This window comes from Saimiri boliviensis, chromosome X, assembly GCF_048565385.1.
Source record: "Saimiri boliviensis isolate mSaiBol1 chromosome X, mSaiBol1.pri, whole genome shotgun sequence".
In the NCBI taxonomy this organism is placed as follows: Eukaryota; Metazoa; Chordata; class Mammalia; order Primates; family Cebidae; genus Saimiri; species Saimiri boliviensis.
The window spans coordinates 76,829,467-76,844,942 of NC_133470.1; the positions used below are offsets into that span (position 1 = coordinate 76,829,467).

Genomic DNA, 15,476 nt, shown 5'->3' on the forward strand with positions numbered 1-15,476 from the left:
TTTTATATGGACTTTCTACTTAAGTTTTTAAAGAACCTCCATACTGTTTACCATAGCATTTGCACCACTTTACATTCCCACCAACAGTGATGGATTCCAGTTCTTCCACATCGTTGCTAACATTTGTTATGTTTTGATTTGTTATAATAGCCATCTCAACAAATGTGAGGTGACATCTCATTAAGGGTTTGATTTGCATTTCAATGATGATTATGATGTGGGGCATATTTTCATTTCCTCATTAGCCATTTATATTTCTTCTTTTGAAAGATTACTATTCAAGTTGTTTTTGGTTTGTTTGTTTTTGCTATTAAGCTGTAAAAGGTCCTTTTATTTTGGGGACGTTAACCTCTAATCGGCTATTTGTTTTACAGAAATTTTCTACCATTCTGGAAGTTGCCTTTACACTCTGTTGATTGTTTATTTTGCTGTGCAGAAGCTTTTTAATTTGATGTAGTCTCAGTTTTCTAAATTCTTTTTTATTTTTATTTTTTTGCTTGTATTTTGGTGCCATATACAAGAAGTCATTGGTAAGATCAATGTCATGAAGGTCTCATCCTGTTTTCTTCTAAAATTTTATAGTTTCGGATCTTACGTGGAAAGTCTGTATTTTGAGTTGATTTTTGTGTAAAATGTAAAGTAAGAGTCCAATTTTATGTATATCCAAATTTTTAACGCCAATTGTGAAAGAGACAATCCTTTCCTCATTGTGTTTTCTGGGCACCTTTGTCAAAGACCAGTTAACTGTTCATGTGTAGGTTTATTTCTGGGCTCTCTATTCTGCCTCATTGGCCTCTATGTCTGTTTTTATGACAGTCCAACAGTGTTTTAATTACTGTAGCTTTATAATACGTTTTGAAATCAGAAAGAATGGCGTCTCCAGCTTTTTCTTTTTTCTCAGATTGCTTTGGTTATTCAGGGTTTTTTTGTGGCTCCACATGAATTTTAGGTTGTTATTTCTATTTCTGTAAAAAAAAATGCTATTGGGTTTTTGATAGGGATTGTATTAATCAGTTTGGATAGTATGGAGATTTTAAGAATGTTACACTTTAGAGTTTCCTATAGATAAGATTATGTCAGCTGCAAACAAAAATGTTTTTCTTTTCTTCTTTCTGATTTTGATGCCTTTTGTTTCTTTCTCTTGCCTAATTGCTCTGCCTAAAATTTCCACTACTATGTTGAATGGAAGTGGTAAGTGTTGAGAAGCAATTATTTTGAAAATGTGTCTTTTAACAAATCATTTCTAACTATAATCTCAGAGAAAAAATGTGCGAATAAATCTGAATATGGACAACATTTAGATGGTTACATGAACAGATGAAAATATTGATTTGGATCAATGATGAGAGGGTGGGAATTGAGTTTATGTTGTTACTTTTCTGCAGCATTTTCAATAAGGCAATTTTTAAAATGAGAAAAATATTAAATAGATGAGTTCTAACCCATTGTTCATTATGTATATAAGAAAATATGATGATAAAAATACATTCAAAATGCAATGAAGTAAGCAATGTTCACAAGTATTCCCGCGTATTGGTCTCTCTGATCTTATTGTAAAACCAGTTTATTAGTCTATAATATTGTTGTTCATATTTGCCTTTTCTCAAAATCTCCATGTCTTACCTAAGCAAAAACACTAGAAATGAAGCAAGAAGAAATAGGAAAGAAAATCAGTAAGTTTCTGAGTAAATAATGAGGGATAATGTCCTTATTAAATTCTACAGCCTAATAGACACTGTAAAATGTATAAAGTGAATCGGTACGTTTATTTAGCCTGTTATTCTGAGGACTTATTAGGAAAACACACACTAAGGTACTGTCCTTCTCTTGCACTCTTTTCTTCCCCCAGAACCTTTTCCAGACTAAGAGCAGTCATAGAAATTGTTTTGTTTGGATTTTTTCTGGCACGGTAGGAGATGTGGAAAGAGCTCCTTGAAGTATTGTTTGTATATTGCTAGATATCGGTGAACTTCTGAAAAGACGGTCAAAGTTTCTCTCCAAAAGGATTTCTCAAATACGCTGAAGAAAGATATTGTTAAAAAAAAAAAAAAAAACCACTGAGTTGAGTCCAGTCTGATGGCACTGCATCCTTCAAGGGTTTGAAGTTGTCAACTCATGCTGAAATTCGTAATTGTGGAAAGTGCATCTATCTTAAAATGTTTATTTCATCTATAAATATTAATGATATATTTTGTATTGAATCTACGGTTATTATCTCTTTTACCGATATTTTGTCACTGTAATTCTGGCGGCGGCTCAACAGTTTCAACGTTTTGTGGCACTACATACCATCAAAAGCCATTATATGGCTCTCTAATCATTAAAACCTCACTATGACGGGATCAGAGAAAATATCTCTTTGCTTACCACCTGGGGAAAATATTACCATTATATTGGAAATTAATTAAGTAAGGCTAAAGGTGAAAGGCAACATGGCCCTGTATTCTACCTGACCCTGTGATCCTTTAGCACTGGATTGAGAGGCCAGTACAGTCGCAAACTTTGACTTTCCAGTGCACTCAGGAAAGTAGGCAACCTATCCTTTTCCCTAAGCTAAAATTATTTTGAGAATTTGTTTTTTTGAAGTTATTAGTTATTTTTGCTCTGGTCGTCATCTTCTTATGTGATTTTTAGATGATCAGTTTACGTATGGTGTTTTAAATAATAAATAACATTTAAAATATAAGAAACATCTAAAAACCATCTTAGATTTTTCTTTTTCTTCCGTCTCCTCTCTCTCTCTCTCTCTCTCTCTCTCTCTCTCTCTGTCTCTCTCGGTCTCTTCTCTCATTCTCTCTCTCTTTCTGCCTCTGTGTCTCTCTCACTCTCGCTTTCTTTTTTTTTTTTATTTATCTTGGCACAGAGCAAGCGAGAAGTTACTTAGCACGGTTCCGGGTTTCTTGCGCCCCGCCCGTCCCCGCTCCCTATCACTGCTACTGGCTTTTGGTCCCAACGTTGGACTGTCCTGCGGTGAGAAACCCCAGCCCATCCGTCTTCGCTGGGACCGCCCGCCGCGCATCTGCCCTTCTTCGCTGACTCCGCCCCGCATCTGTCCAGACCCGCCTCGCGTCAGAGCTGACCCACTCACTGCGCGTTTGCCAGTCAGTCTCTCCGGACCTGCCTCGAGCCTCAGGCTGCCGAAATCACCGCGCCTCACTCGGTCCGTACCCAGTGGGCATCTTGGGTATCTGGGCGGTGTTCGATCCCCCGCGCGTGTGTCTGTCTGTCTGTCTCTGTGTCCTATCCGCTGCCTGCAGCCTGCCTGCCGGTCTTATCGCACCAAGTGTCTAGTGTACCCTTTCGCAGACGCTGAGTGCGGAGCGGCCTTAGTGAAAGGCAAGCCAGCCCGAGACTGGCCAGGCAGCCGGCGGAGGAATACGCGCTCGGTTCCTGCCCTTGTTGCTATCATTTTAAACCAACAGGAGCTTTAGGCCTGTATTTATGCTGAAAACGGGTTGGGAGGCCTCTGTCTGCAATGCTAGTTGTGGGGAACCAGCCAGCTGCTTGGTGGTTTCTTGCAATTTCACGGGGACAGGAAAATTCCGTTTCTAGTACTGGCTTTTGAAACTGATTTTAAATCTGAAAGGGGGACAATTTTAAGTCCCCCCAGGGAGAATAGCTTCGTATTTGGGGCGCCTTTTTGTCTGATGTGTTTGTTCTGAGCCTGCTGACCAGCTGTTTCTGAACTTCATTTTCTCAGCCTCGACAGTGATTCTGAGTCTGCTTTTAGCTTCCTTTTGCCTGCCTTGGCTTTTTCTGTTCGTGAACAGCTGTTTGGCCCATAGCTTAGAGAAAGCAGCCTTTTTTTCTCTCCAAAGAGAACCTCCTCCCAGTGCTCAGAGAGATGGGGAGCGGGGAGCCTAATCCTGCTGGCAAGAAAAAGAAGTATCTGAAGGCCGCTCTGTACGTGGGTGACTTGGACCCAGATGTCACCGAGGACATGCTCTATAAGAAGTTCAGGCCTGCTGGCCCTCTGCGATTCACCCGAATCTGCCGTGATCCGGTGACCCGCAGCCCCCTGGGCTATGGTTATGTTAACTTCCGCTTTCCCGCGGATGCAGAGTGGGCCTTGAACACCATGAATTTTGATTTGATTAATGGAAAGCCATTCCGCCTTATGTGGTCTCAGCCAGATGACCGCCTAAGAAAGTCTGGAGTGGGAAATATATTCATCAAAAACCTGGACAAATCCATAGACAATAGGGCCCTGTTTTACTTATTTTCTGCTTTTGGGAACATTCTGTCCTGCAAAGTCGTATGCGATGACAACGGCTCTAAGGGTTATGCCTACGTGCACTTTGACAGCCTGGCCGCTGCCAATAGAGCCATCTGGCACATGAATGGAGTGCGGCTCAACAACCGCCAGGTGTATGTTGGCAGATTCAAATTCCCAGAAGAGCGGGCGGCTGAGGTCAGAACCAGGGATAGAGCAACTTTCACCAATGTTTTCGTTAAAAACATTGGAGACGACATAGATGATGAAAAGCTGAAGGAACTTTTCTGTGAATATGGGCCAACTGAGAGTGTTAAAGTAATAAGAGATGCCAGTGGCAAATCTAAAGGTTTTGGATTTGTGAGATATGAGACACACGAAGCTGCCCAAAAGGCTGTGCTAGACTTGCATGGAAAGTCCATCGATGGAAAAGTCCTCTATGTAGGGCGAGCGCAGAAGAAAATTGAACGCCTGGCTGAGTTGAGGCGGAGATTTGAACGGCTGAGGTTAAAAGAAAAAAGTCGGCCCCCAGGGGTGCCTATCTATATTAAGAACTTGGATGAGACAATCAATGATGAAAAACTGAAGGAGGAATTTTCTTCCTTTGGGTCAATTAGTCGGGCCAAAGTGATGTTGGAAGTGGGGCAAGGCAAAGGATTTGGTGTCGTCTGCTTTTCCTCTTTTGAAGAGGCCACCAAAGCAGTGGATGAGATGAATGGTCGCATAGTGGGCTCCAAGCCCCTGCATGTCACCCTGGGCCAGGCCAGGCGCAGGTGCTGAGAATATGAATGATCAGTTTGTTTCAGCCTTAGTTGGTGCCTACTTAGTTTGGGCTCTTTTGTGATAAGGGGTCATTTTATGCTAATTAGCAGCTTTTTTAAGTGAATTCTTTCTTTGAAAAAAATGCAAAACTAGAAAACTTTGTCCATTTTAGTAAAGAGCATACTTTCTAATTGTAAAATTGTCATTTTGTACTTTTTTTGATGTAATATCCTTAGAAATATGTAGAATAAAGTGTATTCCTCCACTTTTTTTTTCCCCCTGAACAGTCCAGGTGAGGCAATTGATTGAGTATATTTCCCTTCTTATTTCAATAATACTCAATTTAATTTTTCTCATGTAAATATTGTCAACGTGTTTCTTCTGAGTCTATCACAGTGAAAAGTTCTAACTTGCTTTTTAGAAGTCAGTAGAGCAGTGGAAAATATATGGGATCCAATTAACATCTGCACAATTTCACTTAAAATTATGCAAAATGAATGCTTTTTAAAGAAATGTGAAATTTCTTTTATTTATTTATTTAGATTCTTGTTTAATTTTTTAATATGTTGTGAGCATACTACATACAGACTTGATAGTACTTTTGACTAAATGTTTGGAGTGGTCATATTAACTTCTTGCCTAAAGAAGTAAGCATATTGGTGTTTTCTGATTTAGTCACTTAGAAAATTAACAGTTTAGGCAGTAGCTATTTAAAGTATGAATTGCATCTTAAAAATCTTTCCTAAGATATTTGGTATTTGAGTATACTTTCAGTACCACTCCTACTATTCATTTTTCTAAATTCTTTAGTACATATACTTGGTTCATGTTAAATTAACAAGAAAGATGAATAACTGCACTGAATTGCCTTTACCTATAAATAATTTAATATTTTACCTTCAGCTTTTATCAACTGTCATTATAAAAGGCAAATATTCCACAGAATGATGTTGAAAACTTCTTGGAAGGACACCTTCTATTAAACTTATCTCTTGTAAATTCTTGAATGTATTCTTTTGATAATATTCACAGATGTTTCAAAGGTAAGGAATAGCTTGTCTCTTGGATTAAGTCATATGCCTTCAGCCACTATATGAGAACTGTGAAATCAGTATGGTTCTTCTTATGTCTTAACTGCTTGAAAATTAAAAAAACAGTTTTGTTCAATGTTGCAGTTACATTAATTAGCCTGTAATTTCTAAATTAGAGATTCTCTGCATTTCACTTGCAGTTTCCTGTTCTCCTCATTGTCTGCCCTCCATTCATACTACACTTATTTTTCTATTTTTTATATTACCTTTTTTAAAATGTATACCAGTTCAAGTCCTTTTTGGAAGAAGAAATACCTAATTTATGTAAAATTTAAATAATTACTTTTTTATAATATGATTCACTTATGCCACAGATTCAACTATTAGGATATGTTTTGTCTCTACTGTCAGTTTTATTACCTTATATACAAATCTTCATTTTCATACACAGTACAAAGTAAATATATAATTTTGTTAACACTATTGTCAGCTCTTTAACTGTAAAATAATGACAATAGGTTGTTTCTGTGTATTCGTTTATCTATAAATTACAGGTTTATTTATTTTCAAATATTTTCAAAATGGAAATCACTGTTTTTATTGATTATAAACATAGCACATGCTCATCGTAAAAGCTGTACACAATGCAGAAGGAAGTAGTTTCCACAGTTCAGAAATAACAATTAATATTTTCAATGTGCAAATATCTTTTCATAGCTTTTTTCCTATGTATACACAAGCATTTTGACCAAAAAGCCATACTATATGTACTGCTCTGTATTTTTAATTCTAAACTGAAACATAATCATCTTTTCATGACAATAAATTTCAATCTGTATCATCATCTTAGTGATTGCATAGTATTCTATTGTGTTGACATATAACTTATCTATACAGTTTGCTATTGAATCTAACTTATCTGATTTTTAACAATTTACATGACTAAACAATTCCATGATGAACATCCCTTGCTTATCGTTATCAATTACATGACTGCAAAAAATGTCTATAATAAGTGAAAGCTTAAATGTGATAGTAGAAATGTGCACATCCATACTGATATATGTATCAAAATTTTGGAATACATTCAAGGTATATTCTGCATTTAGATTGACAAATGGAAAACTAAAAACAAATATTCTTTTTCATATTTTCTGAGCCAACTTGCTTTACATTATTGTGATTCTTAACATATATGAAAACTGTGAAACTGCAAATAAACTTTAAAATATCTATATTGGTAATTATTTATCATATATAGTCTCCATTTGTTTTTACCCATTGCCAGTTTTCAGTTAAATTTATAAACCTGAAATATCAGTGTTAGCATGTATCCTTTACAAATGATTTGATTTAATGTAAATCTAGAAAGGTATCTATAATGCAAAAATCATCAAATAAAAACATTTAATCTATTTTTGGAACAATGTATTTAAACTATTACTATTTTTCAAACGCTAGCCAGTATACAGAAATGAAGAAATTAAAGTATGCCTAAGTATGGATAAAGTGTATATATTTAAGGCTCTGATAAACTTGAAAAAAAAAAAAAAAAAACACTGTAAATTCCTTTGGTAAAAATCACAGGAAAGATATTCTCTATTTGGACATAAACACCAGGGTAGTTTTTCAATCCTTTACCTTTAAATTTTAGCTATATTTAATAGACTCATAGTAGTGAAGCCTTCCAAAGAGAAGTGACACAATCTTTAATCAGTGACAAAGGATTTTAGGAAGCATTTTGCTCATCATTTCTTTTAGCACAAGGTTATTAGTACAAATTAAATAGTTAGGTTAACAATGGACCATTTAGTAAAAATTTTGTTTTGTTCTATTTCGCTTTTCAAAACAACCACTTGTACAAACTGTAAGTATACCCAAGGAGAAGAAAACTAAAAATGTTGCTTTGTAATTGCAAGCCATCATAGTCAAGGTTATTTTGAGTAGCCTTTTTTGTACAAGAAGTCAGCACATGTTGCTGTCTATCTAGTAATAATGGATAAAGAGAAAAATAAAGTATTATACATGTAAATGATATTTTTAGCCTAGTGGAAAAAAGCTACAATTTGCTTTTTAAGGGGAGATGGGAATGGAAATGGAGTGAACACCCTCACCCTCTTCTTTTTTTTTTTTGAGACGGAGTTTCACTCCTGTTAACCAGGCTGGAGTGCAGTGGTGTGATCTCAGCTCACCACAACCTCCGCCTCCTGGATTCAAGCAATTCTCCTGCCTCAGCCTCCCAAGTAGCTGGGACTACAGTCGTGCACCACTATGCTCAGCTAATTTTTGCATTTTTAGTAGAGACGGGCTTTCACCATGTTGACCAGGATGGTCTCGATCTCTTGACCTTGTGATCCATCCCCCTTGACCTCCCAAAGTGCTGGGATTATAGGCGTGAGCCACCGCCCCCGGCCAAATACCCTATTCTATATAACTTAACAAATGATTCCTTGCAGCTTCGTGAGAGTTAATGTATCGCTCTTGGTTCCAGGGAGTCATAGTAAGTTTTTAAAAATCCTCTAGCTGCCAATGGAAATATGAGAAAATAAAGGCCTGACGAATAAATGGACTAAATGAAGGGAATGATTAGAAATGTGTCAATAAATGACTGCAGATAGATAAAACATGTTTTTTTTTCAGCACTAATGATAATACCTGGAATATAGTAGGCATTCCACAAATATTTGTTGAATGAATGAATTCATAATCTGTGAATTATATCCCTCCATTTGTTTGCTTTTTAATTTCCTCAATATTTGACAAAAGATATGAGGTATTACAGAATAAGCCACTTGTATTAAGGCCCATTCTATGAAGAAATAAAATTGAGAACTGATAGTTTACACAAACTGGTGATTATGCATAGTGTTTTTGGTTACATAGACTAGTGTTTACAGTGTTAAGGTTTTCTCTTTGCTTTCCTTCTCATGCTCTGTTTTTTTTTTTTTTTTTCATTATTTTCGTGTTTCATACTTGATTGATGAGCCTATCTTCAACAGACAAAGCTTCTAGTAATTGGCATAACTTAAATAAAACAGTCTATTTGTAAAGCAACACTTTGTGTAAGTTACTGGGATGCTACTTCAAGACCAATGCTATTTCACAAAGTATTGCTACTGAATTGAACCATATGACCACAGTAATCCCTGAGGTACAAGAGCATGCTCATTTGCAGTGAATTAATTCTTACACATTTTAGGGTTTTGTTTACTGTCCACGAAATGTAACTTAACAAATGATTCCTTGCAGCTTCATGAGTTAATGTATCCCTCTTGGTTCCAGGGAGTCATAGTGTTTAAAAATCCTCTAGCTACCATTGGAAACAGGAGAAAATAAAGGCCTGACAAATTCAAAGTACTAATACTGAAGATATCATTCTTATAAAACATTAAAAAAACTAACTCCAAATACCTTCACCCTCGAAAGTCGCAGTCAGTTTCAAAATATCATCCATTTAGTAGAAAAGATCAGTCTACTCACTAAATTTCTCATCAAAATCTGGGAACTTCACAGTTTAGATTATTTAATTTAAAAAAGTGTTTAGTGCTTTAGGGAGACTGTAGGATAAGGGACGAGTGCTGATATTGCCTGACATGACATGACTGTCTCTGTTCAGAGCTAATGTAAATGAAACACCAGATGTTGGCATCTTTTGCATGAAAAAATAAGTCTTCTATATTGTAAACTAAATAATTTTACATCCTTTTGTGATTGAATTGAAACTTCTAAAGGGATAAATTATGCTTTTGAAAATCAAGGACTTTACAAATCAGTATTTAAAAAGTAATTTAATTCACATAGAATGACATAATTTTTTTAAGTCACCTGTCTTTGAAGATACTGAGCATACTAAATCCTTGAATAAAACAAACACAGAGGAATTTGCAAGCATTTCTTTTTCAGTGTCTCAGGAAGCCTAGAATATATCAGTAAATCATCTTATTACACAAAAACCTATCATTTATTCATGTTTATAAGTAAGGAAATAGGTACCTACTTGAGTCTTTTTGTCTCAAAAGGCAGCTTTACTACATTAGAGTAAAGATGGTTACAAAGAAACACAAGTCAAGATGAATAATTTGTTTCCCTATTTATTGCTGAATTTTTTTTTTTTAAATAGGGAAGTTGCAAATTAACTCAAGGATAATTAAAAGAAAGGATGTACAGAAATAAATAATTTAAGGCCGGGAGCAGTGGCTCAAGCCTGTAATCCCAGCACTTTGGGAGGCCGAGGTGGGTGGATCACAAGTTCAGGAGATCAAGACCATCCTGGTCAACATGGTGAAACCCCATCTCTACTAAAAATACAAAAAATTAGCTGGGCATGATGGCGCATGCCTGTAATCCCAGCTACTCAGGAGGCTGAGGCAGGAGAATTGCCTGAACCCAGGAGGCGGAGGTTGCGGTGAGCCGAGATTGCGCCATTGCACTCCAGCCTGGGTAACGAAAGTGAAACTCCATCTCAAAAAAAAAAAAAAAAAAAAAAAAAAAGAAATAATTTAAATATTAGAAGCGTATACTAATACTAAAGACATTAAAGTCCTACCTACTTTACATTTAAATGAAGGTAAAATATCACAAACAGTTTGTATTTCAATTTGTATGGTTATTTTTATCATTGATTAGACTACTATAGTGACACTAAACCTCAGGAGTATTTCATTTATAAGTGAATTTGCCTAAATAATTATTGGTGCTAATCTACTTCCCTCTACTGTCTTGCTTCTGTCACGGAATCTCAATCCCATCCTTGCTGAATATTCAAAAATATATGAGGTGTTTCTGATTTATGTAGTTTGTCTAAACATTACCTCAGAAATTTATTTGTAGCTATTAGATGTGCATGTGTGTGATATTGTACAATTTGGTGAGATAAAGCTTCAGGACTTGCGTGTTAAATTGTACATGGTGGGAAACTTGTCAACTGTTTAGATGTGAGTGACTGTATTTAGCTAAAGATAATTATTTTTTAAAAAACTGTAAATTTCATAATGATGCTAATTAAACCAATGACAAAATCATGGGGTCTGTTTGGACTTGTGGTTTCATAATGTATACATACACTGGAGCATATGAATATCAAAGACTAGTGAATACATCTAGAATTATATATTGCTAATGTGGGATAAATTTGTGGTATGAAATCATACTCCAAGAATAACAAGAAATAATGCTAAGAGAAACTGCCCAATACTTCTGAAGTGTAACACAGGCAATAAAATTATCTGGTTGTTTTGTGGAGACAAACTTCAACAATGTGAACCCTCTCAGTTAAAGAGTAAAAATATGTAGGAAGATACAGTTTTCTGAAATGTCTATTATATTTTGATATAAGTGAAACAAACCATAAAAGAATGAAAAAGTAGAAACTAAGTATGTCTCTTATGTTCGTCTCCAAAATGAAAAACAGTTTTACTTTAGGCAGAATAATTTTCTCAGAATACTGAGTACTGTTTGTATTAATCTTTAGACTGTGAGAGATGCATGTATATAATTTATTGCAATGCTCAAGGACAAAAATATCTCCTGAGTACATTTTAAGATCATAAATAAACTGGGAAACAGGACTACAACTTCCCCTCAAAAGCAATTCTCATAAATCTTGTTTAAACTGAGTTTCTGACTCAACTAATTGCTTGCTTGAAATTTTATTTGAAATATGGGGCGAAGAACTCCGGTTTGTGACAATTATGTTTTAATTGATCTCAGGTCACGCATTTTTAGAGTATTGCTAACCTTGTCTGGTAAAACAGTTTATTCTTGCTATATATGCAAAGATTATCTATTGTTCAAGTTGTTGGATGAAATTTTAAATGTTATTAAATACATGAAACAATATGGAATCTGTCCCTAAAAAAATTCCTCAGTGAATAATTAAGGACATTATATTAAATAACTTAAGTCAGTATTAAGAATCCATTAATTAAAAAGAGGGGTTTCAGATCAATTGATTACACGTTTTGAAATGCAAAAAAAAAAAAAAATGAATTTTACAGTTGAAAAAAATGGCAAATGTATCTGTGTCAGATACTAGTTAATACATTCTCCCCAGGGAGAGAGCCCTCACAGACATTTGTAAAGGTGATGATTAGATACAAAAGGATTAAAAAAAGTCATTGAAATCTCTTACAATAACCCTGAAAAAGGAGAGCCATGTTTCTCTGTTGCACCATCAATGTAGATCCAAAGGAACAATGAAAACGTAATAAAGGTGGCAAAAAGAAAGGCTTGGTCCTTGGAAATATAAACTTGGGGCACTCATTGAAAGTTCATTAGAAAGTATCAGTATTTAATGCTAGAGGTTGTCTCAGAAGACAAATTACTGTTTTCTTTCTTATTTTCATATGTACTAACTAAAAGCTCCAGAACTTCCTCGATTAAGGTATTAAAGCAATAATTTTTGACTTCAAATAACAATGATTCTCAAATGTGTTAAAATTGTTTGCTTTTTAAAGCTCTTTATGTTTTGTTGTTTATACTAGGTTAGATGCCCCAAAATTGCTCTTTCCAAGGTGCATTGGTAAATTTTGAAATTTACCATGACACAAATGGTAGATCATACCTATTAAAAACTCAAGATGTGAATGGTAATTGGGCTGGAGGACTGTTCTAAATATAGTCAAATTAAAATCTTTGTAAGGAAATTGGATGGACAAATAGATCAATGGATGGGTGAATGTGTGAGTGGATGCATGCCTATATACTTACATGTATATATAAATTATAATAAAGATGATATAGTAAGGGAGATAAGAACTAATACAGGGATCTCAAGAATGGCAATGCATCAATTATCATATGGGTTCAAATTAAGAACTACAAACCTCTTAGTCCAAAAACAAAGCTTTTTTTCCCAAGCAAGTCTGTGGTCCAAAGGAAGCTGATTGGACAGATGGAAAGACAGGCAAGTGTGATTCCCTGTAGCAATTCACTCCAGCAAGATCTTTATTATGAACTAATATTTCCCAGCATGCTGGTGGGGAGGCACTGGCCCACATTTGGTTAAAAGACAGTCAACAGAAACCTGTTCAGCATTTTTGTGTTTCTCAAACTGTGGTTCAACGTGTATTAGAATCAACTGGAATATTTATTAAAATTTGGATTTCTAGGACTCGCCCTTGGCTAACTGAATCAAATTTGATCTAGCAGTGGTAATATTGAGGTGAAGAACAGAAATCTACATTTTTTCTCATAGCTCCCAGGAGATTTTTATGCATACTTCATCTACAACAGGAGTCAGCAAATAGTTTATATAAAGGTCCAGATAACAAATATTACAGCCGTTGTGGGCCAAGGGGAAACACTGAGGATGTTATGCAGGCTCTCATGTAACAAGAAAAAAAAGCATTTCCACAAATGTTAAATTTGACAAAATTCACAATATGGTGATGATATTGAGAAGAAAAGAATACAATAATAAAATTCTACTAATGAGAAGAAGTTGAGAGGGTTATATTTCAATTAAGATTCAAAGTTAGTGGTCTCAATAATCAAATCAATTGTAAATGTGTTCACCTGTAAAAACCTTTTTTACCTGTGTGGCCATAGAGAAACAAGTGGGGGCCCAGATTTGACCTGCATGCTCTAATTTTCCAACTTCTGACTATTCCAGGGTCTTGTCTTAGTTTCTGCTGTTAGAACAAAATACCATCAACTGGGTAGTTTATAAACAACAGACATGTATTTCTCACAGTTATGGTGATTAAAAGTCCAAGATCAAGGCAGATTAGGTGTCTGGTGAGGGCCTATTGATCATAGACAATGCCTTCTCCCTGTAGCCTCACCTGGTGGGAGGGGCAAACAAGATCCCCTGGACCTCTTTCATAAGGACACCAATTCTATTTATGAGGACCTCAACCTCTTTCTGTAATCACCTCCCCTCTGTTCTTACCTCTTAATGGCATCACTTGGGAGGTTAATATTTTAACATGAATTTTTGAAATACACAAACATTCCCACCATAGCAAGCTAAAGGGTAGAATATTTTTAATGAATAAAGCTATTTAAAAATATAATTACAAGCATCTTGTAATAAACTCACACTCCAAACATATTCCTCCTTCCTTATATATTTTTCATCTCTGTAAATGTCAGCTTTTTTTTAGCCAAAAGACTTGGAGTTGTTTTTGTTTTTTTTTAACTCTTTCTTCTTCTCATGCCCCCCAAATCCAATCTGTCAGGAAATGAGGACTAAGTTTTCAAAATAAATTCAAAATCTTAAGATTTTTTGTCACCTCTCTTGCTAACCTCCCAGTCCAAACTGCCATCACCTTTAATTCTCCAATGTAAGTTAGTTAGGTAGGGTATTATGTAGCCTGTTAATGTAGGCTATTTATTAAGGTAGATTATTTTGGTAGTCTCCTAACAGATTTTCCAGCTCTTCTTGTTTTCTTCCCATAGTCTATTCTACACAGAATTACCAAGGAGAGTCTTAACAAGTCATGTCGTGTAATGTCTCTGCTATAAATGATCAATGGCAGCCTACCTCATATTCAATGAAGTTTAACGTTCTTATTGTGGCCTTGCCTCCTTGACTAAATCTCCTACGGCATGTCCCCTCCCTCATGCCACTCTTACCACACTGTCAATTCAATGTTCTCTGAAACATCAAGCACATTCCTATCTTACCTCCTTTGTTCCTGCTCTGTCCCTTTGCCTGGGACTCTGTTTTCTTATTCTATTATTTCACTCAAGTCTCTGCTAAAGTATCACCAAATAAGGGTTTTCCTCAAACCCTGTACTAAATTGCAACTCTCCTTCCAAAACTCTTTATTACTCTTACTTAACTTACTTTCTTTTTCTTCATAGTATGAAAAAATACCCCACGTGTTTTATGTTGATTTGTGTTTTTGTCCCCCATCAATAGAAAGTATTCTCCATGTGATCAAAGACTTCGTTCACAGCTGCATTCAAGTACCTGGAAGAGTGACTGATAGTTAATGATGATAAATAAATGTTTATTTAATAAATGAATTGCATGACATGATAGGATGGAACATGACAAGAAAGAGCAATTGTTCTCTCATATACTATTCACAAAATGAAGCAGAATGCATTGTGCTAAAAGGCAGAACAGCAACAGCAAAATAAATTTTTTTAACTTTTTTGTTTTTTGGATATTCCAAATTATCTTGAGTGAAAATATATTATTTTATAATGAATAAAATTGTTGAACGTCAGAAAATCTTTAAAATATAATGGAATAAACAAAACATTAAAGCTTAATGAATTGAACTATATTAACATTTTACTCCTGTATTTCTATTAACCAAATAAAGTTTTGAAGGCAAACCTGGAAAATATTCACACCAGTTATGCAAAATGAATTTGTACCTTATTTGTCTTTATATAAAGAGGTCACACAAACCAATACAAGAACACATGGGCAAAAGTAGTTTTTTGTAAAACATAACAACAGACAACTACAAAAGAACAAAAAAGGATAAATCAACTAGACGACAAACATACGA

General features: G+C 35.2%; 1 protein-coding gene across 1 annotated transcript; it reads left to right on the top strand.

Moving 5' to 3' along the window:
• The first annotated feature begins 3,039 nt into the window (after positions 1–3,039).
• PABPC5 (poly(A) binding protein cytoplasmic 5) lies at positions 3,040–11,027 on the top strand. The gene is made up of 2 exons (XM_003938699.3): positions 3,040–3,160; positions 3,701–11,027. Exon 2 carries the CDS (start codon positions 3,845–3,847, stop codon positions 4,991–4,993), a length of 1,149 nt encoding a protein of 382 aa, XP_003938748.1. The 5' UTR covers positions 3,040–3,160; positions 3,701–3,844; the 3' UTR covers positions 4,994–11,027.
• The last annotated feature ends 4,449 nt before the right edge of the window (positions 11,028–15,476 follow it).